The sequence below is a fragment of the Dunckerocampus dactyliophorus genome, chromosome 11, assembly GCF_027744805.1.
Source record: "Dunckerocampus dactyliophorus isolate RoL2022-P2 chromosome 11, RoL_Ddac_1.1, whole genome shotgun sequence".
Lineage (NCBI taxonomy): Eukaryota > Metazoa > Chordata > Actinopteri > Syngnathiformes > Syngnathidae > Dunckerocampus > Dunckerocampus dactyliophorus.
Genome location: NC_072829.1, coordinates 29876850 through 29904830, shown reverse-complemented (window position 1 = coordinate 29904830; position 27981 = coordinate 29876850). Strand labels below are relative to the sequence as shown.

The following is a 27981-nucleotide window of genomic DNA, read 5'->3' as shown; positions in this document are numbered from 1 at the left end:
TGTCCTCTTTGAGGTGCGGGGGGACCGCCCATCTTGACCTGAAGCGTTAGTTAGCCCGTCTGTGTCGTGACACATTCCCAAAAAATATTCACAGTAGGGATGCTCCGATCAGGATCTCATGCTGCCGATTCCGATACCGATCACCCATGAGTGAAACAGGCCGATCCAATCACATGGATTAACCTTCAATGGATTTATGATGAGTGCTGTTGGCCAGGCGCCGTATGCCAGGGAAAAGTTAGGACAATTCCAAGGGGGGCCCGAACATAGCTAAATATTAGGGCAGCATATGCATATGCCGATCATGTGCTTTTCCTTGGAAATTGGCCGATACTGATCGGTGGCCAGTGGCGGTTGTGGCTTGAATGACGCCCTGGGCGGACAGACTACGTTATACTTTGATCTTTGGCGCCCGTTCTTCTTTCCTCTTCTTTCTAAATTGTGCACCTGATGACTTTGACTTTCTCTTTTTCATGTTTTGTTGACAAAAAATAACAGCACTTGATTGTCGTCACTCAAGCAGCAGCCAAGGCTAAACCAACTCATACGGACTCCCAATTTCCCTCTTTTCTTCTGTTACTTCACATTTTAGTAGAGAAATCACATGTTTGAGACTCTTGGTCTGCGATATCATGAATAGAATATTCTCAGTGAAATCTGTTTTATGAATTTACTGTTTTTAACCCTAGAATTGACCCGGGGGCTGCCGACATTCACGCGCTGCTGAAGTCAGGTGCGTATGTCTGTCTGTCCTCCCCCCGTGGGAATATGAACTCGAACCGGGCTACTTTGAGTACTCCGCTTTCTTGAGGTTTTCTGCATGCACCCAAACCCCCCCATACACGCATGGCATCACCCCCCAAGAGAATGCCACCCTGGGCAACTGTCCATAAGGCCGTGGCTGTCATTCACTGGTCAATGTAATTGAGCCCTATGAAAAAAAGAGCAATTCCAACCCGTTTTAACAAGTTCAGATGCTAAAACAGTACAGGCCAAAGGTTTGGACACACAACACAACCCTATTAATAAAAAACGAAGTAACCCTGACAAGGCATACCTGTGATGAGAAAACCATCTCAGGTGAGTACCTCATGAACGTCACTGAGACAACACCAAAGGTTTGCAGCGCTGTCAAAAACAATTTTAAGACATAAAATGTACGGTATGTGTAAAATATAAGACATATTTGGAGTTATTTCACACTTTTTTGTTAAGTACATAATTCCACGAGTGTTTTTGAGAATCTACAATGCAAATAGTCATGAAAATAAAGAAAAGGCATTGAATGAGAAGGTGTGTCCTGACCTTTGGCCTGTACTATGTCTGCGGATGCCTAAGCCCACAGCAGCTGCACCGCTCACCAGCATGTGTCTGTTTGGTCCACTAGCACCTTTGGAAGCCCACCAACCGGAGCAAGGACGTTAGTAAAAGGGTGCAAGCGCGTCCAATGTACCTCGTTGATGACCATGCGTCCTGCCATGCGCATGCGGGTGTAGGGGGGGAAATGCGAAGTGATGAGAAGGCGGAGGCTTGCCTCTGAGAACGTGAGCTGGTGCGGCTGCAGGCTGAGCAGCTCATCCACCATCACCACGCTCGATTCTTGGCCGACCGCCGCGCAAGTGTCTGGTGAAAAAGAGGAAGAAGGGAAAAAAAGTTAAGAAAGCGGAGTACTCAAAGTAGCCCGGTTCTAGTTCAGATTCCCACGGGGGCAACCTAATTCGCGATTACAGACAGACATACGCACCTGACTTCAGCGGCACAATGTCGGCATCGCAGTCTGCAGCATTCCCCACCGCCGTAGCACGACGCAGGCTGCTCAAACATGGCTGCCCTGAGCGGCTGCAGTGTCTCTCTGCCAGGCTGCACAGTGATCCGTTGAACCTAAACACAAACACAAACACACACTGATATTGCTATCCAGTGGAACCTCGGTCAGCGTCATTCATTCCTTCCAGAAGGTCTGACTCTTAACCAAAATGGACGCTAACTGAATCCATTTTTCCCACAAGGAATCATGTAAATCCAATTCATCAGTTCCAGAGAGCCCAAAATCTTAACACAAAACACATTTTCATAGTTTTACATGCATTAAACAATCCCTAATGCATATAAACGCATAGAAATGATGAATGAAAGGGATAAATGACCATTTAAGGTTACTTTTACCTTCATTGAAGACGTGTGTCTTTGGGAACATCAATCACATCTTCAATTCAGATAAAAGTAACCTTAAATGTTTATTTATGCCTTTCATTCGTCATTTGTATGCATTTAGAATTGTTTTATGCATGTAAAACTACAAAAACATGTTTTGTGTTAACATTTATGAGAGCCAACCGCTTGTGATGCTTCGTAGCTGACTTCAGGATCCGGTTGCCCATTAGCAAGCTAGCTTCTTTGTTAGAAGCCCATTAGCAAGCTAGCTTCTTTGTTAGAAGCCCATTAGCAAGCTAGCTTCTTTGTTAGAAGCTCATAAGCAAGCTAGCTTCTTTGTTAGAAGCTCATAAGCAAGCTAGCTTCTTTGTTAGAAGCCCATTAGCAAGCTAGCTTCTTTGTTAGAAGCTCATAAGCAAGCTAGCTTCTTTGTTAGAAGCCCATTAGCAAGCTAGCTTCTTTGTTAGAAGCCCATTAGCAAGCTAGCTTCTTTGTTAGAAGCTCATAAGCAAGCTAGCTTCTTTGTTAGAAGCCCATTAGCAAGCAAGCTTCTTTGTTAGAAGCCCATTAGCAAGCTAGCTTCTTTGTTAGAAGCTCATAAGCAAGCTAGCTTCTTTGTTAGAAGCCCATTAGCAAGCAAGCTTCTTTGTTAGAAGCCCATTAGCAAGCTAGCTTCTTTGTTAGAAGCTCATAAGCAAGCTAGCTTCTTTGTTAGAAGCCCATTAGCAAGCTAGCTTCTTTGTTAGAAGCCCATTAGCAAGCTAGCTTCTTTGTTAGAAGCTCATAAGCAAGCTAGCTTCTTTGTTAGAAGCCCATTAGCAAGCTAGCTTCTTTGTTAGAAGCCCATTAGCAAGCTAGCTTCTTTGTTAGAAGCTCATAAGCAAGCTAGCTTCTTTGTTAGAAGCTCATAAGCAAGCTAGCTTCTTTGTTAGAAGCCCATTAGCAAGCTAGCTTCTTTGTTAGAAGCTCATAAGCAAGCTAGCTTCTTTGTTAGAAGCCCATTAGCAAGCTAGCTTCTTTGTTAGAAGCCCATTAGCAAGCTAGCTTCTTTGTTAGAAGCTCATAAGCAAGCTAGCTTCTTTGTTAGAAGCCCATTAGCAAGCTAGCTTCTTTGTTAGAAGCCCATTAGCAAGCTAGCTTCTTTGTTAGAAGCTCATAAGCAAGCTAGCTTCTTTGTTAGAAGCTCATAAGCAAGCTAGCTTCTTTGTTAGAAGCCCATTAGCAAGCTAGCTTCTTTGTTAGAAGCTCATAAGCAAGCTAGCTTCTTTGTTAGAAGCCCATTAGCAAGCTAGCTTCTTTGTTAGAAGCCCATTAGCAAGCTAGCTTCTTTGTTAGAAGCTCATAAGCAAGCTAGCTTCTTTGTTAGAAGCCCATTAGCAAGCAAGCTTCTTTGTTAGAAGCCCATTAGCAAGCTAGCTTCTTTGTTAGAAGCTCATAAGCAAGCTAGCTTCTTTGTTAGAAGCCCATTAGCAAGCAAGCTTCTTTGTTAGAAGCCCATTAGCAAGCTAGCTTCTTTGTTAGAAGCTCATAAGCAAGCTAGCTTCTTTGTTAGAAGCCCATTAGCAAGCTAGCTTCTTTGTTAGAAGCCCATTAGCAAGCTAGCTTCTTTGTTAGAAGCTCATAAGCAAGCTAGCTTCTTTGTTAGAAGCCCATTAGCAAGCTAGCTTCTTTGTTAGAAGCCCATTAGCAAGCTAGCTTCTTTGTTAGACGCTCATAAGCAAGCTAGCTTCTTTGTTAGAAGCCCATTAGCAAGCTAGCTTCTTTGTTAGAAGCCCATTAGCAAGCTAGCTTCTTTGTTAGAAGCTCATAAGCAAGCTAGCTTCTTTGTTAGAAGCCCATTAGCAAGCTAGCTTCTTTGTTAGAAGCCCATTAGCAAGCTAGCTTCTTTGTTAGACGCTCATAAGCAAGCTAGCTTCTTTGTTAGAAGCCCATTAGCAAGCTAGCTTCTTTGTTAGACGCTCATAAGCAAGCTAGCTTCTTTGTTAGAAGCCCATTAGCAAGCTAGCTTCTTTGTTAGAAGCCCATTAGCAAGCTAGCTTCTTTGTTAGAAGCTCATAAGCAAGCTAGCTTCTTTGTTAGAAGCCCATTAGCAAGCTAGCTTCTTTGTTAGAAGCCCATTAGCAAGCTAGCTTCTTTGTTAGACGCTCATAAGCAAGCTAGCTTCTTTGTTAGAAGCCCATTAGCAAGCTAGCTTCTTTGTTAGACGCTCATAAGCAAGCTAGCTTCTTTGTTAGAAGCCCATTAGCAAGCTAGCTTCTTTGTTAGAAGCCCATTAGCAAGCTAGCTTCTTTGTTAGACGCTCATAAGCAAGCTAGCTTCTTTGTTAGAAGCCCATTAGCAAGCTAGCTTCTTTGTTAGAAGCCCATTAGCAAGCTAGCTTCTTTGTTAGACGCTCATAAGCAAGCTAGCTTCTTTGTTAGAAGCCCATTAGCAAGCTAGCTTCTTTGTTAGAAGCCCATTAGCAAGCTAGCTTCTTTGTTAGAAGCCCATTAGCAAGCTAGCTTCTTTGTTAGACGCTCATAAGCAAGCTAGCTTCTTTGTTAGAAGCCCATTAGCAAGCTAGCTTCTTTGTTAGAAGCCCATTAGCAAGCTAGCTTCTTTGTTAGACGCTCATAAGCAAGCTAGCTTCTTTGTTAGAAGCCCATTAGCAAGCTAGCTTCTTTGTTAGAAGCCCATTAGCAAGCTAGCTTCTTTGTTAGACGCTCATAAGCAAGCTAGCTTCTTTGTTAGAAGCCCATTAGCAAGCTAGCTTCTTTGTTAGAAGCCCATTAGCAAGCTAGCTTCTTTGTTAGAAGCCCATTAGCAAGCTAGCTTCTTTGTTAGAAGCCCATTAGCAAGCTAGCTTCTTTGTTAGACGCTCATAAGCAAGCTAGCTTCTTTGTTAGAAGCCCATTAGCAAGCTAGCTTCTTTGTTAGACGCTCATAAGCAAGCTAGCTTCTTTGTTAGAAGCCCATTAGCAAGCTAGCTTCTTTGTTAGAAGCCCATTAGCAAGCTAGCTTCTTTGTTAGACGCTCATAAGCAAGCTAGCTTCTTTGTTAGAAGCCCATTAGCAAGCTAGCTTCTTTGTTAGAAGCCCATTAGCAAGCTAGCTTCTTTGTTAGAAGCTCATAAGCAAGCTAGCTTCTTTGTTAGAAGCCCATTAGCAAGCTAGCTTCTTTGTTAGAAGCCCATTAGCAAGCTAGCTTCTTTGTTAGACGCTCATAAGCAAGCTAGCTTCTTTGTTAGAAGCCCATTAGCAAGCTAGCTTCTTTGTTAGACGCTCATAAGCAAGCTAGCTTCTTTGTTAGAAGCCCATTAGCAAGCTAGCTTCTTTGTTAGAAGCCCATTAGCAAGCTAGCTTCTTTGTTAGAAGCCCATTAGCAAGCTAGCTTCTTTGTTAGACGCTCATAAGCAAGCTAGCTTCTTTGTTAGAAGCCCATTAGCAAGCTAGCTTCTTTGTTAGAAGCCCATTAGCAAGCTAGCTTCTTTGTTAGAAGCCCATTAGCAAGCTAGCTTCTTTGTTAGACGCTCATAAGCAAGCTAGCTTCTTTGTTAGAAGCCCATTAGCAAGCTAGCTTCTTTGTTATAAGCCCATTAGCAAGCTAGCTTCTTTGTTAGAAGCTCATAAGCAAGCTAGCTTCTTCCACGTTTATGTAATATAGCCATAGAACACAATGTTCGGTGTGCCTTGAGAAATCAGTCAAAATCGTCTAAAATGGTCGGTACTGAAGGGGCTGTCTTTTGCAAAATGGCTGGGATTGAATGAGTTGAGAAGAAAGTTTAAATATTTGGAAAACAAAACAGCAAAAATGGGAGAACGAGAACAAAGTTGATTCGAATAATTGTTTTTTTCACCTGTACGACAAAGCTGAGATGCAGTTTTTTCTTGAAACATATCTAACTCCTTAGCATAGTGGCAAAGTTGTACCCTTTGATTTTTCACTACGTGGCCCTCACTAGAAAACTTTGGGCGCCCCAGGTTGAAACAATGTGAAGGTGGGAAACGTGGACTTACTTCATAATGATGATGTATATTCCATACATGGAGATCAGGACAATGGTCTCCCACCTAAAAGATTTACAGACACACACACACACACACACACACACACACACACACACACACACACACACACACACACACACACACACACACACGCTGAGAAATTCACTAATGGAACTTGAACAATGGAGCTCATATGCAAAAATCCTACCACTGGACTCTCTCATCGTAGATCACCTGCAAGTTGACACAAAAACAGACCTGAATCAGACTGCAGCCAGGTTGGGGTTATCAAGGATTGCTCGTAAACAGCCCCAGTGGGACTGCTGTGTTACTGTGGAGGTGTAAATTGCGATGGAGAGATGAAAATATTGGAGGAATGTGCTGCTGGGATTTCTTACCAGGATGAGCACAATGATGGACAGGATGTAAAAGACGGCATCACGGAAAAGAGGCCACCAGCTCAGAGAGATCGGCTGGAGGGAGAAGACAGAAACGTCTGACTTTCATTTCTCGGAGGTTCGGCTTTTGCTGTGTGTGTGTGTGTGTGTGTGTGTGTGTGTGTGTGTGTGTGTGACCTGTCCTGCAAAGACGCCACAGATGCCAATGATGACCAGGATGTTAAAGACCGCCGATCCCACGATTGTTCCCACGCCTACGTCCCCTTTCGTGATAAACACTCCTGAAAGCAGATGGAGATGGGGAAAATATCGAATAAAAATAGCGTGAGGTGAAAATACCCCAACATTTTCACGTGAAGCCCGCTTGAAGGTGGAAGGCGTGTCCAAACCTTTGACAGCCATACGTTTTAGCAGCAGCACTGATTGATTGAAGTCATGACACGCGGTAAAGGCGTCCTCTTTTTCTTACGACCACATCACACCAAAGCGCCACGCAGTCTTAAAACTTGTTACCTAGAAATGGCTTCAACTTTCTCTGAAAAATGAGGCAAAGCCGTCATGTGGTTTCAACAAAGAACTACGGGAAAGCAAAAGGCCGTCTTTGACAATCAGCTACATTGTCTTCAAATGTTTTCTCTGACGTGGAATGTCTGCCCTCATCCTTGCAGCAGCGCCATCGGCTTACTGCTGCAAAAGCTGACCACACCCACATGAAATGAGAGAAAAAAAGATTATTTAAAAGAGAAATATTAAGATAACCAAGCAAAACAACAAAAAAAGTTCTCATTTTAGGAAACTTAGGTTGCGGAAAAAGATACCATGTCACGAGAATACAGTAAAAATACTGTTGGAGTCAAGTCAAAAATATGACAACAAAATTGACAACTGCAAAAGTGTAAAAAAAAATACAACAACTAATTTTACAAGAATAAAGTGAAATATTAAGAGAAAAAAGTTGTATTGTAAGGAGAAAAAAAAGCCACAATAAAGTGTTAATATTATGAAAAATAAGCAGCATGGAGATTAAATATTAAAGAAAAAATGCATGACATTCTAAAAGCAGCAACATTATAAGAAACAAAGTTGCAGTCTCAAAAATTAAGGAAAAAAAAGACTGTCATTTTACAAAAACAAAGTCAAAACATTATGACAAAAAAGTAATAATATTCCAAGAGGAGAAAGTTTAAATATCTGTAAAAAAAGTGTAATGAAAGGAGAAAATATAATAATACCAATACGCTTCATCACCAATAACACCAAGTTGGGTTGGTTTAAAAATGTAAAAGTGGCGCCCGTATCCTTTCATTTTCATCAAAGGTTTGGACAGCCCAGACTAAGAGTCAAAGCCAAGATGTTCCACTCGCACTGCAAGACCATCAGACCAATCAGGTGAAGATGTTGATGCTGATGGAGCGCCATCATCTGTTAACCCCGGAGTGCATAATATATGAAACTGACCAATCAAAGAGGTGAAGAGCTCGGGGGCGGAGCTTCCAGCTGCCATGAAGGTTGCCCCAGCAACATCCTGGCTGAGGTGCAGGTTCTAAAGGACAGACAAGGGGTCAATCAAGGTGTTCTACTCAACATCATTTGGACATACATCGCAATAAAGCTTCCAACAAACCTCTGAGATTTTTTCCAGCGATGGCACGAAGTAAACATCACACACGATGGCCAGTGCGTGAAACATGTAGACAGCCTGTAAAGATATCATGTGGCCTCTGTGTTAATTAGAACAGAACAACAACAACAACAAGAGGAGCCGCTTCAGTGTTCAATCTCAGCCATGTGATAACTCACACACAGAACATGAAGGACGACTGCTCCTTGTCTCCTCTGCTCCAGAGTGAAAATGTCTTCAGGGAACTCACTGATGGCTGAACAACAGAAAACAACAAATAGCAGCGTTTCACCGGAACGCCAATCATTTACAGGGCTGTCCAACATTTCAATCAAATTAATTGCTTTTCAAATTAATTAATCACAATTAATCACCATTTACCACTATGTGAGAAATATTTAATATATTTGTGCTGTATTTTCTGAAGAACATGACAGGATACAGCAACGTATACCTGAATGTATTACAGCTCCAAATGAACTGAAAGTTGAAATCACGCCAAAAGGTGGCACACATGTCTGAAAATGTATTTGGCTAACACTAGTCTTTTTAATGGTAGCAGACTAACACTTAAATCACGTTATTATGAGCCATGAAGGTTTGCATTCAAAGACACCATGTAACTTGAGGTGAATTCACATGTTTTGAGTGTAGATGCATTTTCTGGGGTTTCCGAGCATACTGTAATGCAGCAAATTGTGCTTCCCCGCAGTAAGAGTTACGTTAGTGAGAGATAAGAATATCCGCTCGCTGTTTTTCTTTGTCTTTCTGTTGATTTAGACCACACATACATGCATATTAAAGGCACTGTTGTGATTTTTGGATTGTCCATGACCGCATCTAGCAGTCGTATGGTGACAATGAAGAAGTGTTGTTCCCAGCACAAGCGGACTCGAGACGTATTTTTGAGTTGGAGATACAGTGTTCCCTCGCTACATCGCGGTTCACCTTTCGCGGAAAAAATTTTGCATGTTTTTTTTTAACAGCGTATGAACGTACATTGTGTTGTGCGTCCTTGTGGTGTATTAGAGTGATCTGTGGTGCTCTGCTGCACGTGTCTGTTATTGTACTTACTACTGCGACCAGGAGAGCGTGTTGTATACTCATGTGAGAGTTGAAGACTGTCCAGTTTGTCTCAGTAAATATAGAACCACAACAGTCCTGATTGGCTGAGGGAGAACCCGGCCCTTGTGTTCTGCGTTCTGATTGGCTGTAGACCACTGTAAAATCAATCTTCGTGCAGGACTTCTTTTTCCTGTTGTATGATCGCTAGCATGCTGACTGAGTAGGGCGCCTTTTCGGTTAATGGAGGATGAGGAGGAGGAATATGTTTTAACAAGGATACAAAAACGCTCCAGCCTAACGGCGCCAGGACAAGCCACGATCAGAGGTGTGAAATATGCACAAGTCACTTCATTTCTTGTGTCCAATCTCAGTTGATCATTAAAATTCGAATGAAATTTGAATTTTGAGAGTGTTTAAACAAGAGAAAGAGAAATGTGATAAAATGTTATTGCCTGTCTGAGAAAAGTGTATAAAGTGTATGGTGAGAGCTTTTGCAGCCTGAAAACATACAGTATATAATAATTGTACAAACATATAGTTGGCTACTTCACGGATTTCACTTCCTGCAGGCTATTTTGGGAAGCTATCCCCCGTGATAAACGAGGGAACACTGTACATATAAGGTGTCGGAACTGCACCGTTGTTGATGTGTTCAGGTCAGGATGAAGTTATTAAACAGCTGTCGACTCTGTGTGACTCTGGGGACGCTACTGCGGCTCCGTCTGCCATCATAACAAAGAAATGTGGTTTGAAATGATCAAGCATGCGTTAATGAAGGTACAAATTTGAATGTAATTAATTGAATAAATTGGTTGCCGCCGTTAATGCACTATTTTTGACAGTTCTAATAATTCATATTATCTGTGCGTTATTATCACTGGACGGAAAATCGACTTTTTCCCACTAATTTTGTCTTTTTGTCTTACTCCAAGATTACAAACCTTCCTTGGAACTTTGGGTCAGTGTGTGACTCAGCATTTTAATATAATTGTATCCTTTTTTTCCTTGAGACTCCTCATGATCTGCCATTTTCCACGCTTCTACCAATTCACCCACTTCCTTGGCAAGCCGCTAAGCTGAACGTATCCTTCAGTGACATTGTCCGAGAGGTCAGACGGTTTAACTCAAGTGTGACAGAAGGGGTGATTTTGGACTGATGAGCCATTGTGCGGTCAAATACGCATCTTGTTTAACGGCGCCAGCATGTCTTCTTGATTGAATTCTGTGTTGCTGCGCCACCGAAAAGTCTCCAAGACCCTCAAGTTACAAGTATTTTATCTATAATCAAATTGTACCTCCTCTCCTCTCAGTATCTGTCTCAAATATGACAGCAGACAAACACGTTTAAGTGCTGAGAGCGCGTCTGATGAAGAGGGACACCAAACGGCAGGTCATTACAGCAGGTCACTGGCGCTTTGATTCGTGCAGATTCCAACTTGAGAGGCATCCTTCAGTTTCTTAGCAACCGCTTCCCTCAAAGGCTCAGTGTGCCTTCACATCTCCATGTGCGGAGTTTGGGGCGGTGAATGTTGTGCTTGTGGGACACACGTTGTCTTGGCACACAATGCACACAGTGGTGTTTAAAGATTATTCATGTATGCCCTATTCATGCATGTTCAGATGTTAACTCATTCAACACCAAAGACGTATTTGTACGTTTTTACAATCCCGAACGCCCGATCCCAACAACTTATTCATACGTCTTTTACATGAGAGGCAAAAAGAGGCGACCATGCAACTCTCCACCAATGCATGAACATTTCAGAGCACTTTTAAGCCATAAAAACAGCCACAAGATGGCAGAAGTGCATTTGATAAGAGTTCGGCAGCCATCATGTGAATGAAAGAATTACACATGACAGGAAGGAGGACGTGAGAAAGTGTGGTGACGCACTGTGAGGACATTTTAACGCATGCATGCGCACACACACACAGTTCAGTTCCAAATGTGAAAACTGTAAACAGTTCATGGCGTTATATTCGATAATAAATTGTAATCTTGATGTAATACAACAGCTTTTTTGTGTTGTTTATGATGTGGTATAGTTGTTTAGATGTTTGAGCTGTCAAAAAAGAAAAGAATATTTGTGTCAAAGTGAACGTTATGCTTGAAATGTATCTGTTTTTCTCCCTTTTTTCCTGAAACGCACCTATGTTCTACTGCTGATTACTACACAACGGAAAAAGGTAGAAACAAACTTTTTTTCCTGATGAAAGACTGAAGTCAAACGTTGCTTTTGGTAGGTTCCATGTTTATATAACCATAGAACACAATAATCAGTCAAAATCATCTCAAACGTCCTGTACTGAGGGGGTTGTCGTTTGAAAAATGGCTGGGATTGAATGAGTTAATCAACGGGGGCTGAATACAGGTTTTTGCATATGTTTTCCTATTGTACAAAAGTAACTGCATAATATGAAAGGATTGGATGTCTTACCAGATTTAGCATCTGTGGTTTGGTTGTTATCTTTCTGTGTGCTGACCTCCTTTTTGGAGAAGAAGATGTCACCGTCCCCAGTGGGTCCATTAGAGTCTGTAAATATAGGTTGACATAAAAACAGACATTATTAGACGTGTAAGATCATAGCTGCTGATCGGGACACAGTAATAATAATATGCGCAAATACTTCCGTTTTATATTTGTACAAAATATTATCAAGCAAAGTTTAAGGTAATATGTCGGATGTAAAGCACCTGTGCCATCATGGAGATGCAACACCCAGGCGGCTGCAAGCAGACCGACAGCACAGACGCAGAGCCGGGGGAGGAGCAGTGTCTGCCTCGGTCTCCTCGCCGCCTTCATTCCGCCGGTCGGCCTCTGCGTTCAGTACATGTCGCCTCTCCTTCTCACGCCTCCTGGTCCTAGTCCCCCTTGCCAGGAAATTGGTCAAAACTGCCTGTTGCTATGAATTTTAAGTGGTCGCTTTTGTAGCTTTTTCTCTGCGGCAGGATACGGGAGAGAGTCGAGATCAGCCCGTCAAATACATCACAGCATCCTACCAGGATGGAAGGGATCCGGGGCTACACTTCAGGCGAAACACCAGTCAGGTCCTAAGTGGAAATGATGATCGAAAAGGGTGCTCTTACATCTCTCACGCCCAAAAGAACAAACATCTGATTACACGATCGATGAGATAGGAGGCGGATGACTGGTGCGATAGTACACACCACCAGGGGGCGTCGGCGTCTCGAGTGGGCGGATACAGCAGAGTAGGTCTGGGTGTGGGGGAAGAGATTTTGCTTAGATTTGAAGATGGAGCCTAAACCCATTCAAAGCCAAAGACGTATTTTTACGTTTTTATAAACCCGAACGCCCGATCCCAAAGACGTGACGTCTTTTGTGTTCTTTGCGCGAGAGGCAAAGAGGTGATGCCACAGCTTCACACTAAAAGATGTCACATTTGAAGCAGTCGTAAAGACACAAGAAGTGCATTTGATAAGATCTCGGCGTGGAGTGTCGTGTGCAGAAGGTTACGCATTGTAGGGACATTTTAACACACACACACCAACAGTTTGGTTCCATATGTGAAAGTTCTAAGTAGTTTATGGTGTTTTATTTTTGTAACTACATTGTTATTTTCCTATAAAAACAACCCATTTTTGTATTATGTTGAACTATGGTTGTTTGAATATTTTGGAGCAAAACATTTGTGTTAAAGTGAAAGTTAAGCTTGAAATGTATCTTTACACAATAAGCTGGTTTTCTCCCTTTTCTGGTTAGGAACGGATATTTTCCTGAAACTTAGCTATGTTCTACTGCTGATTACTAAAGAACGGGAAAAGGTAGAAACAAACTTTTTTTTCCTGATTTAATCTTTCCTTTGGTAGGTTCCACGTATATAGTCGATTCAAGCACCCTCCTTTCTTCAGTTTATGGATCCATTTTAATGCCTGGTACAACTAACGGTACGTGTGTTTGGACAAATGTAATGATGATAACAAATAAGCTCATAAGAGTTGAATTTAGGAGCTGATATCTAGCAACTTCCATGGTTTCTTGATAATAACCAAACTCTCTTCAGTTCTTAGCTGAATAGCTGTAGCTTTCAACTCTCATGATCTATTATTGTTGTCATTGTTATATTTGTCCAAACAAAGGTACCTTTAGTAGTATCAGGCATTCAAAGGAACGAGAAAATGAAGAAACAAGCGTGGTCTAATCATTTTTCCATGACGTGTATAACCATAGAACACAATAATCTGTGTGCCTTGAAAGATCAGTTAAAATGGTCTTCAACGGCCGCTACTGAAGGGCCTGTCTTTTGAAACACAGATGGGATTGAATGAGTTAAACAACAATAGAAGAAAGGTTGTAGATGAGCACAATGTAACCCATCAGAAAGGATTTTGTTTGATGCAACTGGAATGTGTGTTACCTTGAGGGAAAAAAAAAGTAACGTGACCAAGCAAAAACATAGCCAAACGACTACAAACGCAAGTTTTCCAAAGGAAGTGTAATTGTAATTTGACTTGATGTACAATTAAATGCCACATGCCACAGAAAAGTGTGTTATCACAAGCAATGAATCCAAAGTTTACAACAAAAAGAAGAGTTTGTGTCAGACAGGAGGCAAGGCCCCGTAGTGCACGCTAAAGTAAGGCTGTAGTGTCAGGCGTACGCTCCTCCACAGGTTGTCAATGGAGAGAAAGTCTGCGCTTCGTGCACAGCGCCCTGCAGCTGCAACGAGCAAAACGGTGATGACGGCCACAATGACGAGCACAAACACTTTGTGGTTGGTGGACTTCTTGGCTTGTGTACACCTATAACATCAGAGAGAGAATACGTGGGCAAGAATGATGAATGAAAAGTGCATACGATTCTCTACACTTGGGGCCAACAGTTTTGAGAATGAAAGTTTGCTGTTTCAGTGTTTTTAGATCTTTTCGTCAGATGTTACTATGTTGTTCCCAAAGCCACTTAGTTCTAACTTTTGCCTTTGGAAAAGACATTGTTCATCCCCACACTCTTCTTGAATGGTTGGGAGAGGTTGCTTTGGTATCATAGGCAAAATTGTGAGTGAGCCCACTCCCTTGGCTGAGAAACCCCACACATGAATGATTTCAGGATGCTTTACTGTTGGCATGGCACTGGACTGATGGAAGCGCTCAACTTTTCTTCTGTGGACAAGCAGCTTTCTGGATGCCCCAATTAGAAAGGGGATTCATAAGAGAAAATGGTTTTACCCCAGTCTTCAGGAGTCCAATACATGTGTCTTCTGCAGATTACCAGTCTGTCCCTGATGTTTTTCCTGGAGAGAAGTGACTTCTTTGCGCCCTTCTTGACACCAGGCTATCTTCCAAAAGTCTTTGCCTCACTGTGCGAGATGCGCTTGCCGCAGCTAAATCAACTTTTGTAGACAGACTTTCTTGGGGGCCCTGAAGCCTTCTTCACAACAACTGAACCTCTATCCTTGATGTTCTGTATGATCTGACAAATGGTTGTTTTCAGTACCATCCTACTAGCAGCAATATCCTTGCCTGTGAAGCCCTTCTTGTGCTAAGCAATGATGACTGCACGTGTTCCTTGCAGGAAACCATGGTTAACAGAGGAAAAACAAAGGATTTCATGCACCACCCCTCTTTTTAAACCTTCCACTCTGTTATTGTCACTCCGTCAGGATGACAGAGTCATCTCTTGTCAACACTCTCACCTATGTTAACCAGGGAATCACTAACATGACGGCAGCTGGTCTTTTTGTGGCAGGGCTGAAATGCAGTGGAAATGGTGTTTTGGGGATTAAGTTCATTTTTATGACAAAGAAGGACATTGCAATTAACTGCCATGCATCTTATCACTTTTCATGACATTCTGGAGTATATGCAAATTGTCATCATAAAAACTGAGGCTGCAGGCTTTGTGAAAATGAATATTGGTGCATTCTTAAAACGTTTGGCCATGACTACATGTTGTGGAACATTTACTTGCTTGTTTCAGGCTTGACTGGAGGACTGGTTGATTCCTTAGCCTGAGTTTCCTCCTGTACACAAACCCATATGTACATCACACCCCTCCTAAATTACTCGTACTGTAGTAGTAAAACTGGCCAAATGTAATGGTGACCCACATATAAGCTATTTTAATATTAGAATGGCTCCATACATGACTTGAATCCTTGCAGGGTACCAACAGGCTTTTCATCTCCACTGTGGAGGCGAGCAGCTTAACTTCCTCTGCGAAAGACATCCCGGGAATATTTGATGCCTCCTTTTCTCCCATCAAGTCATTGCGAGAGTCACTGAAAACCAGCGACAACCACAAATCAGTAAGTGCACACAGACGACTCAGTTCAAGTGCTTCTTGAAAGCGAATACCAAATTGGCCCAAATGTGAGACAGTATTTTTTTTCCCGAGAAAAATATGAAAAAAGACAAGTCGTCTTATATTTGGGGTCTGGAGATTTATACATGCAAACCAGAGGGTGGCACCAAAGAACGTTTCTCCCTGTCACTCACGTACACCAGTGACCTGGAGAGATGCAACACGGGGACCACCGGGAAAAGTATAACGTTTGTTGGCAAGTGATCAAACTACAAAGGGGTTATGATGCGGGTTTTAAGATAATGGTGATCAATGAAGCGGAGTCACCAAACAACTCGACCAGCTAAGAAATATGATATTCATTTTTTAAAAATACATTTGGGACGGGGCTGTGAGGCGTCGTCTTATATTCGGGTCAATGCGGTATTTTGAGCTTACTCTTACAGTGACGCCTCGTCCTCTCTGTCCTCTAACTGACTCTTCAGCTCCTGGTTGGTCAGCCTGAGATCCTGAAGAGCAAAGAATGCAAACAGCTCAGGTGTAACCATAAAGACATGAATAAAGCAAACATGGATGATATGCCTTTTCTTTATTCTGTCTGTCATACGTACACGACCAGATACTAGGGGCGTCACAAGATCTCACAAGATTAAAACGTGACAAGATTTCTCGTTCAGGACCACACAGGTCTCGCGGACACTAGGCCTGGGATGCTAATTTATTAATTAATTAATCACACGATAAACGAAAATGAACCAGATCATTTTTCCGGCCTAAATATGTCACCATGTGCATGCGTGTCTGTTTCCCTCGTCTCGGGAGTTCACTCTGTGCATTGGTTTCAGCACCTTGGCGCGTTTGTTCCATAGAGCGTCATGAACGGAGTGAGCCCTTCTTTCAGTCATACGATCTTTTTGTCTCGGTGGGGGGAGGCAGGGCCGCTGGCATACACACAAGAGTGCAGTAAAGTGTAGCCTCGTGAAAAGAACGCAAGGTAACGTACTAGAAATTAAATGAGTAGACTGCAGTATGTTGTCATATATAGTTTATACTTTTTCATATGCTTTTCCTAAAAGTAATGTTAAAATCTCATATCGTCCCGTGAACGGAGTGTCTTGTGACACCCCTACCAGATACTGTCTGGTAACTGCAAATTATTGTGTGCTGGGTAGTGATTTTCCCCGTGTGGCAATTTAAATGAACGATACACAACATCAGCATACAGTAGCTGGTAGAGTCACTATGATAGTAGAGCGTTAGCTTATCATATTAACGTTGGTCATACACTTTAAAGCAAAAAGTGTTATTCATCATGAATGCTGTCAACATGCAGTATCAATGACGCGTGTCAAGCGAGCCTCTGTTGCCCTCAACTGCCTGCTGAAGAGACGACTGTGAAAGACCTAACCTACCTTGATGATGTTGAAGTACTCCTCTACAGTTTCTTCTGCTTGTTTTAATTGCAGCTTGTTCTACCAGACAAAAGCACGTCACATCATGAAAAACAGCGACAATAGAAGTCTTGTCATTTTGTGTCTGCCATTTACCTGTTGAATAATCTCATCCCTTTGCTGCAGTCCTACCTGAGCCTCTTCTACGCAAAACTGATAACACACCCAAAGAAACATACAGTATCCCAAACTCCCAAGGGTGCACGGACACCAGGATTATTGGGGATGTTACCTCCAGATTCTGAATAGCAACACTGAACCTCTTCAAGCTTATCTTGTCCTTCTTGCTTTGCTCCTGGAGGCTCTGAACCTGAAAACATGAATACATTAATAATACAGTCATCTCTCGCTATACAGTGTTCCCTCGTTTATCGTGGGGGATAGGTTCCCAAAATAGCCCGCAATAAGTGAAATCTGCGAAGTAGCCAACTTCATTTTTTTTTTTTTTACAATTAGTGTGCATGTTTTAAGGCTGTAAAAGCCCTCACCAAACACTTGGTACACTTGTCTCAGACAGGCAATAACATTTTATCACATTTCTCTCGTCAAACCTTTGTTTGAATTTTAATGATCAACACAAGAAGTCGTGAAGTCGTTCACGCATATTTCACTCCTGTGACCATGCCTTCCCGTCCTGGCGCCGTCCGGCTGTACGGTAGTGTTTCTGTATCCTTGTTAAAACACACAAGCAAGCTAGCGATGACACAGGAGACATGGCAGGACAGCAGGAAGGAGATTGATTGACAATGGTCTACAGCCAATCAGGACGCAGAAAACAATGGGCGGTGCAGAGAGAGGAGAGAGGGAAGAGATAGACACTCAACTTCCCACAATGCAATTCTTCTTAAAGGGCCAGGCTTGGTCTGTATCGGCGTTCATACGCTAAGCACTAAAAAAATTCCATGACTTTGAGACGGACTGAGACGGACATGCCATGGCTACAATTCAGTGAAAAAAAGGTTCTCCTCTCATTCTGTGTGGAAGTGGTAAGTTTTTGGCTTCTTTGTCCTTCTTCCCCTCTCCGTTTGAAACACTTCAGTTAAGTAAATTGGAAAGGCTCACTAGTTAGCTCGGTAGCTTTCTATGCTAGCGGCGGCCGTCTGTTACGTCCCTGCAGTAATCCTGCGCAATGGGATGTAAACAAAGAATAATAGGAATGTAAACACGACAATAGGGATGTTGTTTCATGTCTACAGGGCTCTAATACTATTAAAACCCATATTTAGAAAGCCACAAACAGGTTTTCTATGCTCTAACTACAAAAATATTCTGTTTCTTAATATTGAATCCTACATTGCGGAAATTCACTTATCACAGTAAGGTCTGGAACCAATTGACCGCGATAAACGAGCAGCGACCGTACTGTTATTTAGATTTTCTTCCATTTAGATCTTTTAGGAAAAAAGACAAACCTCTGACGTCAGTCCCGCATTTTGTTCCTTCATCACCAAGGATTCCATCTCCTGCACACAGGAAAGAAGCACAGATGAGTAGATTGCAACTAAAGCGAATGTTTTGACACGCCGTACCAACGCAGATGCATGCATTCACTCACCAGTTCTTGCACCTTATTTTCAGTGTTTCTTTGCTTTACATCAAGATCATGACCCAGGTGCGCCCCGTAAGGCTCTGTTTCTCCCTGCAGGCCAACTGTGATGACCTGCTCCATCCTGCAGACAAAGAAAGATGTCAATAGGCATTCCTGCACACAATTACGTTGTAAAAAGCCCCAAAATGACTGTAGCTCCTTGAAGGAATGAAAAAGGAACGCTTTACAGCGAGGGTGTCCAAAGTGCGGCCAGTTGCTATTTTTCATTGGCCTGCGGCACATTCTCAAAATACAAAGAAAACTTAAAAACAAACAACAAAAAAACAGTAACAATTTTGAAATCTGTAATTTCCCTCATAATAAAAAAAAAAAAACGGCGAGAAAAAGTCGTCATTTTACAAGAATAACATATTTTTATTGAGAAACATGAGAGACAATACAATTTTAGGAAAATTAGGTTGGAGAAAAAGTTTCAATGTTACGACAATAACGTAAAAATATTATCAGAAAAATTTGAAAGAGTTAGACAATTAAAAAAAAACAACTACAAAAATGTAAAAAAAAAACAGTTTCAATTTTATGCGAATAAAGGAAAGCAAAAATATTAACAGAAAAAAGTCGAATTTTAACGAGAAAAAAAGTCATAATTTTACAAAAATAACTTTCAGTATCACAGAGTTGAAATATTAAGGGAAAAAAATACAAAAAAATGTTAAAAGGAAAATTAGGAAATCAGCAAAATTTTGAAAATGGACATAAAGTTATACCATTACAAAAAGAAAATTTACCAAGATTACTTAAGAAGAAAGATAATAAAAGATAAAATGACAGCAAAAGTGGGTAACAATAACAGGCTTTTCTACTTGTATCACAAAGCTGAGACGCAGTTTTTTTTCTGGAAATATACAGCACATACATACATACTTTACAGCAATAACACAGTTGGTCTTCATATAAGCATAGAGGAAGGGTAAGGACCAAATCAAAAGAACAGCACAGAAGTTAAACAATGTCTTACGTCTTCACTTGTTTTCTCAGAGCGTCGTTTTCTGATCGCATCAGTGTCAGCTCATCGTCCGCTGCATCAAGCAGTTCTCTCAGCTCAGCGTTTACAACCATCAGCTTCCTGTGACTGTGGGCAAGCTCTGAGATCTTTTCAAGCATCGCCTTTGGGGTCCTGCGCAAATATACAAATACGAGCAAATGGTGAAATGCAGTAGAATGCAGCCATTTACAATTATTGCTCAATTCAGCAAGGTTTCCCTGTGTAGTGCATGTCAACTGACAATGACTTACATATTTTCCTCAAAGACATCCATTTAGTCCTGCCTGGCAACAAGAAACAAATGGCCACAAGACAGACATACAACTGTAAACAACTAATCAAACAACATTATTTTTAAGTTACGTTTGACACCCCCCCCCCCAAAAAAAAGAAATTTAGCAGCAACAGTGACGAGTAAAACAAAACCAAAAAACTGTTTCCTGGGAACAACTGCTTTTGAACCTGTGGGAAAATGGCTATCGTGTAGCTATGCTAAGCAAACCTAGCTAGCACGTATGTTTAAAACCAATAAACATTTTTGCCCGACAAAATTAACTTATACACGACAACAAACTGACATTAACTGAAGATAGTAGGTCTGTTATTTTTCCCTAAGGCTTTTCGTAAACCCAACCCCTGTTTTGACTATAAGTTGACCGTTAGCTTCAACTCTCCAAGCTAGTGCCGGTTTAATAAGGGGCGTCAATAAGTTGCCATTTCCAATTTCCAAAGAATTTCATGTAAGTGCTTATGCTCGTACATGACAGAAAATGAAAAGTTAAACTTTGACTGACACTGCTGATTTTTGTATGAATATTTCCACTGAAAAATACCCCCCCAAATAAGTAATTTTTCTGTTGCTTTCACGTTACTCCCTGAGTAGGCGCCTCTTCAGCAAAACCCAATACTGTACATATACAGTATTTCAAATACTTTAATGCAAAGTCCGAGAGTAAAAATTAAACAATACCATATATGCACCATTTATTTCAGCATTTCCAAAAAAGTATTTCAACACAATACAGCATATCTAAAAACAAAGTGAGAAAGCATACTGACAGAACGAAAAAGCACTGAGAAAATATTTTGGGCTGTATGTGACCTTGATCAAAAGACAATTTTTTTTTTTAAAAAAACCTGACAAAAGGGCAATTAAAATAGATTTCATAAGGCAACTGGTCCAGCTGGTTCTGATGGACACACTGTGAAGGCCTGTCAATGTTGCGTTGGTGTGCCGGTTCTCTAAATTTCAAACAAAACAAAAATGCTATTTGTTCAGTGATAATGTACTCAATATCCTGGGATTTACGTACAGCGGCTAGCAGCCACCATCATCATCCCAAGTTAATGACGAGTGCTTGTGTGTGGCATTTAGAGTCCAGCCTCACATTCAAAGAAGCAATGCAGTAAAGTATTGTAGTCCAGTCCTCCTTCAACCACTTTAAACTCAAACTGAGATCTTTCCAGTCCCCAATCTCATTACCGGGTAGGATCCAGGGATCCCGTCACCTGGAAGTGGATCCCATCCCCTGGTAGCGGTGATGGGATGAGCGGGCAGAGCCAGCAGAGGTACCAGCGTCTGCCTAATGTGTGACGCAAGTTGCTGAAAGGTCCGAGGTTGTAGGGCCTGCGGGACGAGTACCACTCCCTGGTGGTTTGTCCCCGGAAAAGCAGGAAGAGATGGAAGAAGAAGAAGGCAGAAACTAGCAGGAGGCCTACGACGCACGTGTCAGCGATGAAGGCGAAGGCGAATGCACGTGCAGAGACCTGGCCTGGTGGGAGAGACAATGACTTGGCCATGAGTTAGTATAAACACCATAAGTGGTGCGACGAAATAACTGTTCAGTACCTGAAACCAACATGATCCATGGTATGAGCAGCAACAGGATACTGTGTACAGTCACTCCTTCCTTCAGTATGACAATGAAGACCTCGGCATTCATCAGTGTGGCGTACAGGAGCCCCGACCACATGAAGAGCAAGCAGCTCAGGAAGTAACGGTAGTTTCGGAAACCCACGCACTGGCCAAAGAACACGCAGTGGTGGTCCCGGCGAAGCATGCACGCGTTGCAGTCATAGCAATGGGAGCAGCGTGGAGGAGTGTGTGTCTCACAGGTGTAACAGTACCTGTAGGTTATTAAAAAGAAAGATAAACAGAAGTACAAATGAATACTGTAATAACAAAAAGCCTATCACATCTGCAACCTTCTTACTTCCATCCTTGCCCCACACTATCCCCTCCAAAGAACACGCCCTTGATGCTGGGGCTAGTTCTGACAAAGAGCATGGCGTTCCAGCAGATGTTTCCCAGCATGAAGTATTGAGCCAGCAGGTGCATGGACTTCCACCATGAGGACCACACTGTTTTCCTCTGGTCAGCCTCCAGCGGCGCCTCGACCAGCACCAGGTAGCTCACCTCCCCGGTAATGGAGAAGACCAGGAAGGTGTTGAGGACCACGGGGAGGTGGTAACACATCTTCTCCACCTTGCCAAACATCTTGGTGGCGTAGCTCGTCATGTCTTCCGGTTGTGTACACTTCTTAATGGAATGACTGGTTTGACAGACGCGCCGTGGTGGTGGTGGTGGTGGTGGTAGTAGTACTTGTAGTAGTAGGTAGCAATCTTAATTCCCATCCAACATAGATCGGCACGGGAGGGACGATACTATATTTGGTAATGGGTCGTTGGACAAACTATTTTAACGGCAAATATTAAGTTAACAATAATATCTCATATTTCCTTGTGAAAACCTGTCTATCGTTTCTGCTGCGGCTGGACCGAGGCAGATGTTGCGACGTCCCATCCGGGCTAGCCTGCTACACCACCGTAAGCGGAACAATTTAAAAAAATGTATATTTCTTTCATTAACGTGGAAAACAATGCCCATACAGGATGACTTTCAAAGATATTCACCGCAATGACAAGTGTTGAAAATGTAAAAAAATAAAAATGTACAAAATCGTAAGACTCGGAAATGGTTTCTGCTAGCTGTGTTACATAAAAATACGGCCGCAGTGCAACTGTTCCATCTTTTATTCGTGACGGTCCCAAGCATAACACAGTCCAGTAGTGAAAGACTACAGTAAATTGGACATTGCTCAACATGTAGAGATGTATTATATGAATTTACGTTTTAATGCTGGTTTTTCTGCCTCTGCTCCCTCCCCCAAAGCCACCTTAATCCCTGTTAATCTCTTGTGGGCCACTGAAAGTCTGCAGCCATGGCGAAACCGAAGGATAATTTACTGTCATTTGGTTGTCTGAATGGCACAAATGTAAACATTTATAGAAATCAGAGAGGAAATGCTCACAAAAAGAGGTAGGACTCTTAGTGCAGGTATGGATTTTTATTATTCTATCTTGTTGAACAGTTAAAATTGTTACCACTTTCTAGTTTCCAGAAGTCAATTGTGTTACCATATGACTTTTCAACTGAGAGGCACCAAGAGCTGTACGTATATCCACTTTACACTATCTCTTGTGAGAAACAAATTATTTTTGTGCACATCTTTATTCACTGGACTGTGGCTGAATGGTTCACATTTTAGTAGAATGATGCGTCTGCAACAGCGCTGGCAGGAGTTAAAGGGCAGAGAGCGTGCGGCCCGGCATCACAACAAAGAGCTGCTGCAGCAGTTTGACAGAGCTCAAGACACGCTGAGAGAGATGGTGTCTGCTACCGCTGCCATGAAAACCATTCGGGTAGAGATTTCAGACATTTAAACATCACAGAAGCCGTTTTGAATGCAAAGCTTTGATGCTGACCTAACAGTTTGACCCCTGCAGTTGGAGTACGAGCACTATTTGGAGGAGAACTCCCCCTATTGGCAGAAACAACTCAAGGAGAAAACAGAAGCTCATCACAGGATGACACAACCGAAGCATCTGTGCACCCAGTCAGCCCACGATCCCATCCCTGGTTCCATAATCCCTCCATCTATACCAACGTTTCTTCAGCACTTCATTGCTCCTCCATCACGTCCCCAGTGCTGGCCTGTGCAAAAGGCACCAAACTGGGCTTCCAATCAGGATGACAGCCGCTGGTCCTCTACTGGGATATCCTCATGTTCTGACGATCTGCATGGTCATCTCTACATTAAGGAATCCCCAACACAGGGTGCTGGGACAAGCAGCAGCAGCTCTAGTAGAAAGAGTAGTCATTTATTACAGGAGCTTGACGTTCAGCCAGGTAGGAATAGTAAACACCCACAGCTTTGCCTGGCGTTGTATGTAATTACTGCTTTGTTTCATAGTCCGTCTATCCAGTCAGCATGCAGAAAGTGTAGGAAGCAGCAGTACAGAATCGAGACAGGTGAAGAGCGAGAAGAGGAGCAAGAAAGGAAGCACCTCTTCAGAGAGGCACGGCTCTCAGGAGTAAGACTTCATTTTGAATACACTCACTCAAATATTTCTAATCTTTTATCTAATTTATAAATGGTAGCTGCTCATGGTAGTTAAACACATAAAACTTCTTTGTGACTTTAATACGGGCCTTAACATTAGAAACCTGTAGACATTAAATAACATCCCATTAACACGCCTACTATTCTTTGTTTACATCACATTGTGCGGGCTGTGTGATCACTGCAACAGACGGCCGCCTCTAGCATAGCAAGCTAACTAGTTAGCCTCTCCAACTTACTCATTCTAAACTTAAGTGTTTCAAACGGAGTGGGGAAGAAGGCAAAAACTTACCACTTCCGCATGAATGAGAGGAGAACCTCTAAACCTCTAAACAGGCAGGAAGAGAGTTCACTCTGTGCATTGGTTTCAGCACCTTGGCGTGTTTGTTCCACAGAACAAACACTGACATGGGGGGTGGGGAAATCACATACAGGTCACGTATGAGAAAAAAAAAAATCTGTGTGAACATAGCCTTTGTTTCAGTGGGTGCAACATACACAGAGTGCAACGTAATAGAAATACAATTAGTAGATTGCAATATATTGTTTCACTGTACTTTTCTTAAAATTCAAGTTAAAATCTTGTTTCGTTCTTGTCAACCCAATCTTGTGTATCGTCATGTCTCATACACCGAGTGTCCTGTGACACCCCAATGATGACTTTTCAAATTTTGGAAACAGCCTCTCTCCAATTAACGGCCTGTCCTCTTTGCGGTTTAGGCACATAAACGCTCTGGCTGTAATTACTCGCGTTACGGTATTATAATAGCCTGTGCTTGTCTGCCAGACCATCCAGGAGGTCTTCAGCTCCAGTGGCTCACACGTCTGAAAGTGAATCCTCATCACCCAAAGGCAGCACCGGCAGGAGGAAGAGGAGGAACGTCAGGGGGCTCATGGCTGGATCACCAAAGCCAAAGAGTGAAAGTTCAAAGAGTCATTCTCTCAGTGAGTGCACATGTGAAGACGCAAGGAGTCAGACACATTTGAACCAATCGGGAAGCAGCGGAGATGATTCGGGGTCGAACAGCGGAAGCAAAAAAGTTGTGAAAGACAAGGCACATGACGAAGAACTAAGTAAGGAAGAAGACAGTGGTGAGGATGAAGAGCTGGAGGGAAAGGAAGAAGAGAGCAGAGAGGAGGCGTCTGAAAGAAGTGAAACGACAGAGGATGAAGAGACATCACCGGAGGATGAGAAGGAAGAAGATGGTGACGACTGTTCAGAAAAGACGAACAAAAAGAGAAAACCAGATTCAGTTTCATTGCAGGATGAGGAAGAAGACGAGAGTGTAGAAGAGGTGGACGAGGAGTCTGATGAAGAGGAGGTCTGTGGCGAGCCAACGAGTGAGGAGAAAGCAGAAGAGGCGCAGGAGGAGAGCGACTCAGATGACAGCATCATCTCACCTCCACAGAACAAGTAAGACGATGGCTTTTCGTTTACATTGCAGAAGTGAACACAGTGGATGTGCTTTCAGACCTGAGGTGCACGTTATCCCTGAAGAGGCTTCCGACGGGAAGGAGGAAAGCAGAACAGCAACATCTGATGAAGACTCGAGTGACGTTTTTGATGATGATATAGAGAATCTCCTTGCACCTCAACACGCAGCAAAGAAAAGAGTGTAAGCAAACAGCTTGCGTTTTCTTAATCTTGCCTGTACTAAATTGCTGTACCTCACTTTCTATTGACAGAGAAACTGACGTGAAATCGGAAGAGGAACACAAAGGTACCACATCATCTGCTTATTTAAAGAGACAAAAGAATAAAACAACTTATGGTTCTTTGCTGATGTTGATTCAAGTTTTGTCCATCTTCCAGCATCTTGCAACGTGAACATTTTTCGAGTGAAAACAGATCAGCAGATCGACTCTGATGAGTTTGACCATTTTTATGACTGATCTACCTCATACCAGAAGGACCTACAGTACCTCTGATGTTACAGCAGGGAAGGGAGGGACCCCGCAGCCCACAAGACCATCTCACTGGGCCCATCAACCAATTGTAACAACAAATAAAACCTCTGAGAAATTGTTGTAATAAGTCTAAAAATATATAACAGAGAATTGGAAGATCTGGGTTCAAATCTCTGTTGGGCATCTCTATATGGAGTTCGCATGTTCTCTCTTCTGTGTGTGTTTTGTCCGGGTGGTTCGGCTGCCATAAATATGCATGTTGGTTTCATTGGCGACAGGTAAGAATGGGACTATGAATGTTTTTTTGGATGTGCCCTGCGGTTGGCTGGCGACCAGTCCAGGGTGTACCCTGCCCCCACCCAAAGTCCTGCACACCGCCGCCACCCAAATGAGGATTAAGCGAGTAATACATGTTGAAATCTATGTTCACACACACAGGCCGTTGTTTCATGTTTCACTGGCTGCACCATTGGGTACACCCGCAACATGATATCAAAGATCCTTCATTTAAAGATATTTATTGTGAAAAAAAAAAAAAAATTTAAAAAGTGTTCATCATTATTGTTGTCATTTGGACTTGGACTTTTTGATACAGCTCTTGTATTTGATCGTTAGATTAGATTGTTGGAGCCAAAGAGTATACGTGTCACATACTAAATTGTTGTAGATTTATTGCTGCTGTAACAAAATACAGCATCAACACATCATAGTATGTACTGTATAACTATAATCACACCACCACATGTATTTGTACAAAAGTAAACCAGTTGGGTTATGGTGCATATTTCATATTAGTTTGCCAGTAGAGGCAAATATTAAGGGCCAGGTGGTTGCAGGTTGTTAAGTACACATAATTTTTTGTGTCCTTATTTCTGGTTAAACCTTCACCACCTGAGCCGCCAAACACGGACCGACTCGCTTCTTGTCGTCTGATGAGGCTGTGCGCTGAATCATCAGCCTGCTGTAGGTCCCGCCCACTTGGCCTTTGGTCAGACGTCCAGGATTAATGCATACGCAGCCAATCACATCCTGCAGGAGTGATATTTAAATGGATAAACCATCCACAAAGAAGGAGGAGGAGGTGGATGCACGACAGTATGGCTGCTCTGTACCTTAACAAAGTAGCGCAGCTCGGATGGAATGATGAGAACGTCCGGCGTGAGCGGCATTTGACCAAAGCTTTGGAACTTTTCATAGTCCATATTCACCTCCTCGGCCGGTGGGTAGAGTGGGTAATAACTGAAAGGCAGAACAAAAATGCTGGTAATGAACAACTTTTAGTAAGGAGGGCATTTCTAAACAAAAAGACTCTTACCTCCTCTGGGTCAACATGTGCTTCAGAATACGAGAAAAGCGGTCCGATCCACTGCCGCTGTAACAAGCATTTCATTAGCCCACAATGCTATAGATCAAGTGGTTGACAGGAAAAGTGCACTTTTTGGGGGAAATTTTGCCCATCATACAAAATCCTTATGAGAGATGAACACACGTCTCTCTTTTCTGTGCATTCTAAAGATATAAAAACAGCTAAAACGAGGAACCTAAGAATGCACGTAATGGGACGCACCTATTCCGCCTTCTGAAAAACCTCAAAAAAGCGCCAACAACGCTCCATTTACATCATGCGACCTGCATATTAACCAAGTGACATAGTTATTAACATTAAGCCTAGGAACTACATTACCGGCTAGCAACTAGCCGCCTAGCTTCACCACGCCCTCGCTTACAATGCCTCAGGCCACTAGCGAAAGTTAACGCTACATATTGGAGCTGCCGCCACTGCTGCTGTGTTTTTGTGTTTGAGGTTGAAAAAGGTGTAGCTATGTGTAGCGTTCCTTTCTATGTTGCTATGTGAAATCAATGCACACAGGAAGGAAGTTCCACTAATGCTTAAAAATGACCAAAATACTGTAAGTATTAAATGTTATCAGTGTACCTGTTACTACATGCTCACAGCATGGATGGAAAACCATAAAACCTTGTTGGATGTTTCAGGAGGTGTTTTAATAGCGGCCTTTCTAGGTGGAATAGGTGTGTTCCATCACGTGCATGAATTACCTGCCTCTTATGAACGCACAGAAAAGAGAAGGATTGTGGATGACGGGCAAAATTCCCCCAAAAAGTGCAGTTATCCTTTAAGG

General features: G+C 42.5%; 5 protein-coding genes across 11 annotated transcripts in view; 1 reads left to right on the top strand and 4 right to left on the bottom strand.

The window, feature by feature from the left end:
* The window catches only part of LOC129189768 (sodium/potassium/calcium exchanger 3-like), a 29587-nt gene extending 17023 nt beyond the window's left edge, over nucleotides 1-12564 (bottom strand). Inside the window, exons 1-11 of one of the 2 annotated variants that reach the window (XM_054791824.1) lie at nucleotides 11920-12564; nucleotides 11663-11758; nucleotides 8339-8415; nucleotides 8163-8237; nucleotides 7997-8081; nucleotides 6716-6819; nucleotides 6539-6613; nucleotides 6349-6374; nucleotides 6150-6203; nucleotides 1745-1881; nucleotides 1454-1623 (exon numbers count right to left, since the gene is read on the bottom strand). In XM_054791824.1, the coding sequence (XP_054647799.1) occupies nucleotides 1454-1623; nucleotides 1745-1881; nucleotides 6150-6203; nucleotides 6349-6374; nucleotides 6539-6613; nucleotides 6716-6819; nucleotides 7997-8081; nucleotides 8163-8237; nucleotides 8339-8415; nucleotides 11663-11758; nucleotides 11920-12028 (1008 nt within the window). In that variant the 5' untranslated portion in view covers nucleotides 12029-12564. The remainder of the gene's footprint in view (nucleotides 1-1453; nucleotides 1624-1744; nucleotides 1882-6149; nucleotides 6204-6348; nucleotides 6375-6538; nucleotides 6614-6715; nucleotides 6820-7996; nucleotides 8082-8162; nucleotides 8238-8338; nucleotides 8416-11662; nucleotides 11759-11919) is intronic. The other variant, XM_054791825.1, reaches the window with a different exon arrangement.
* Nucleotides 12565-13727: 1163 nt separating this feature from the next.
* LOC129189812 (uncharacterized) lies at nucleotides 13728-19979 on the bottom strand. 2 transcript variants are annotated; one of them, XM_054791912.1, is made up of 11 exons: nucleotides 19781-19979; nucleotides 19503-19661; nucleotides 18491-18605; nucleotides 18348-18398; nucleotides 17168-17245; nucleotides 17032-17088; nucleotides 16897-16956; nucleotides 15929-15993; nucleotides 15326-15461; nucleotides 15148-15203; nucleotides 13728-13986 (listed from the first exon to the last, which is right to left on the bottom strand). In XM_054791912.1, exons 1-11 carry the CDS (start codon nucleotides 19801-19803, stop codon nucleotides 13785-13787), a joined length of 1002 nt encoding a protein of 333 aa, XP_054647887.1. In that variant the 5' UTR covers nucleotides 19804-19979; the 3' UTR covers nucleotides 13728-13784. The 2 variants fall into 2 exon arrangements, with proteins under 2 accessions (XP_054647887.1, XP_054647889.1); XM_054791914.1 differs by lacking the exon at nucleotides 15148-15203.
* LOC129189809 (HIV Tat-specific factor 1 homolog) lies at nucleotides 19548-26923 on the top strand. Of its 5 annotated transcripts, none has more exons than XM_054791909.1 (10): nucleotides 19548-19690; nucleotides 22702-22848; nucleotides 22924-22980; nucleotides 23078-23231; nucleotides 23316-23718; nucleotides 23783-23903; nucleotides 24720-25346; nucleotides 25405-25548; nucleotides 25619-25653; nucleotides 25746-26922. In XM_054791909.1, the coding sequence occupies exons 2-10, from the start codon at nucleotides 22751-22753 to the stop codon at nucleotides 25823-25825; spliced, it is 1719 nt and encodes a 572-aa protein (XP_054647884.1). In that variant the 5' UTR covers nucleotides 19548-19690; nucleotides 22702-22750; the 3' UTR covers nucleotides 25826-26922. The 5 variants fall into 5 exon arrangements, with proteins under 5 accessions (XP_054647884.1, XP_054647885.1, XP_054647883.1 ...); XM_054791908.1 differs by lacking the exon at nucleotides 19548-19690 and adding an exon at nucleotides 21780-22355; XM_054791910.1 differs by lacking the exon at nucleotides 19548-19690 and having other exon boundaries at nucleotides 21779-22848; nucleotides 23081-23231; nucleotides 25746-26923.
* zdhhc24 (zinc finger DHHC-type containing 24) lies at nucleotides 20497-22501 on the bottom strand. The gene is made up of 3 exons (XM_054791915.1): nucleotides 21743-22501; nucleotides 21379-21656; nucleotides 20497-21301 (listed from the first exon to the last, which is right to left on the bottom strand). The coding sequence occupies exons 1-3, from the start codon at nucleotides 22045-22047 to the stop codon at nucleotides 21009-21011; spliced, it is 876 nt and encodes a 291-aa protein (XP_054647890.1). The 5' UTR covers nucleotides 22048-22501; the 3' UTR covers nucleotides 20497-21008.
* Nucleotides 26362-27981, bottom strand: part of pola2 (polymerase (DNA directed), alpha 2) — a 16850-nt gene continuing 15230 nt past the window's right edge. The window contains exons 16-18 of the mRNA XM_054791905.1: nucleotides 27156-27212; nucleotides 26953-27079; nucleotides 26362-26869 (exon numbers count right to left, since the gene is read on the bottom strand). Of these exons, the coding sequence (XP_054647880.1) occupies nucleotides 26717-26869; nucleotides 26953-27079; nucleotides 27156-27212 (337 nt within the window). The 3' untranslated portion in view covers nucleotides 26362-26716. The remainder of the gene's footprint in view (nucleotides 26870-26952; nucleotides 27080-27155; nucleotides 27213-27981) is intronic.

Coding starts and splice junctions, on each gene's coding strand:
- LOC129189812 (XM_054791912.1), bottom strand. CDS start 19,803: ATGGATGTCTTTGAGGAAAATAT. Junction 18,399..18,490: donor AAAATAAGGTGCAAGAACTG/GTGAGTGAATGC, acceptor TCCTGTGTGCAG/GAGATGGAATCCTTGGTGAT. Junction 15,462..15,928: donor AGAGAGGACGAGGCGTCACT/GTAAGAGTAAGC, acceptor GCTGGTTTTCAG/TGACTCTCGCAATGACTTGA.
- zdhhc24 (XM_054791915.1), bottom strand. CDS start 22,047: ATGACGAGCTACGCCACCAAGATGTTTGGCAAGGTGGAGAAGATGTGT. Junction 21,657..21,742: donor AGTGTGGGGCAAGGATGGAA/GTAAGAAGGTTG, acceptor AATAACCTACAG/GTACTGTTACACCTGTGAGA. Junction 21,302..21,378: donor ATGGATCATGTTGGTTTCAG/GTACTGAACAGT, acceptor CTCTCCCACCAG/GCCAGGTCTCTGCACGTGCA.
- LOC129189809 (XM_054791906.1), top strand. Junction 23,904..24,719: donor GAGAGGCACGGCTCTCAGGA/GTAAGACTTCAT, acceptor CTTGTCTGCCAG/ACCATCCAGGAGGTCTTCAG. Junction 25,549..25,618: donor CACGCAGCAAAGAAAAGAGT/GTAAGCAAACAG, acceptor TTCTATTGACAG/AGAAACTGACGTGAAATCGG.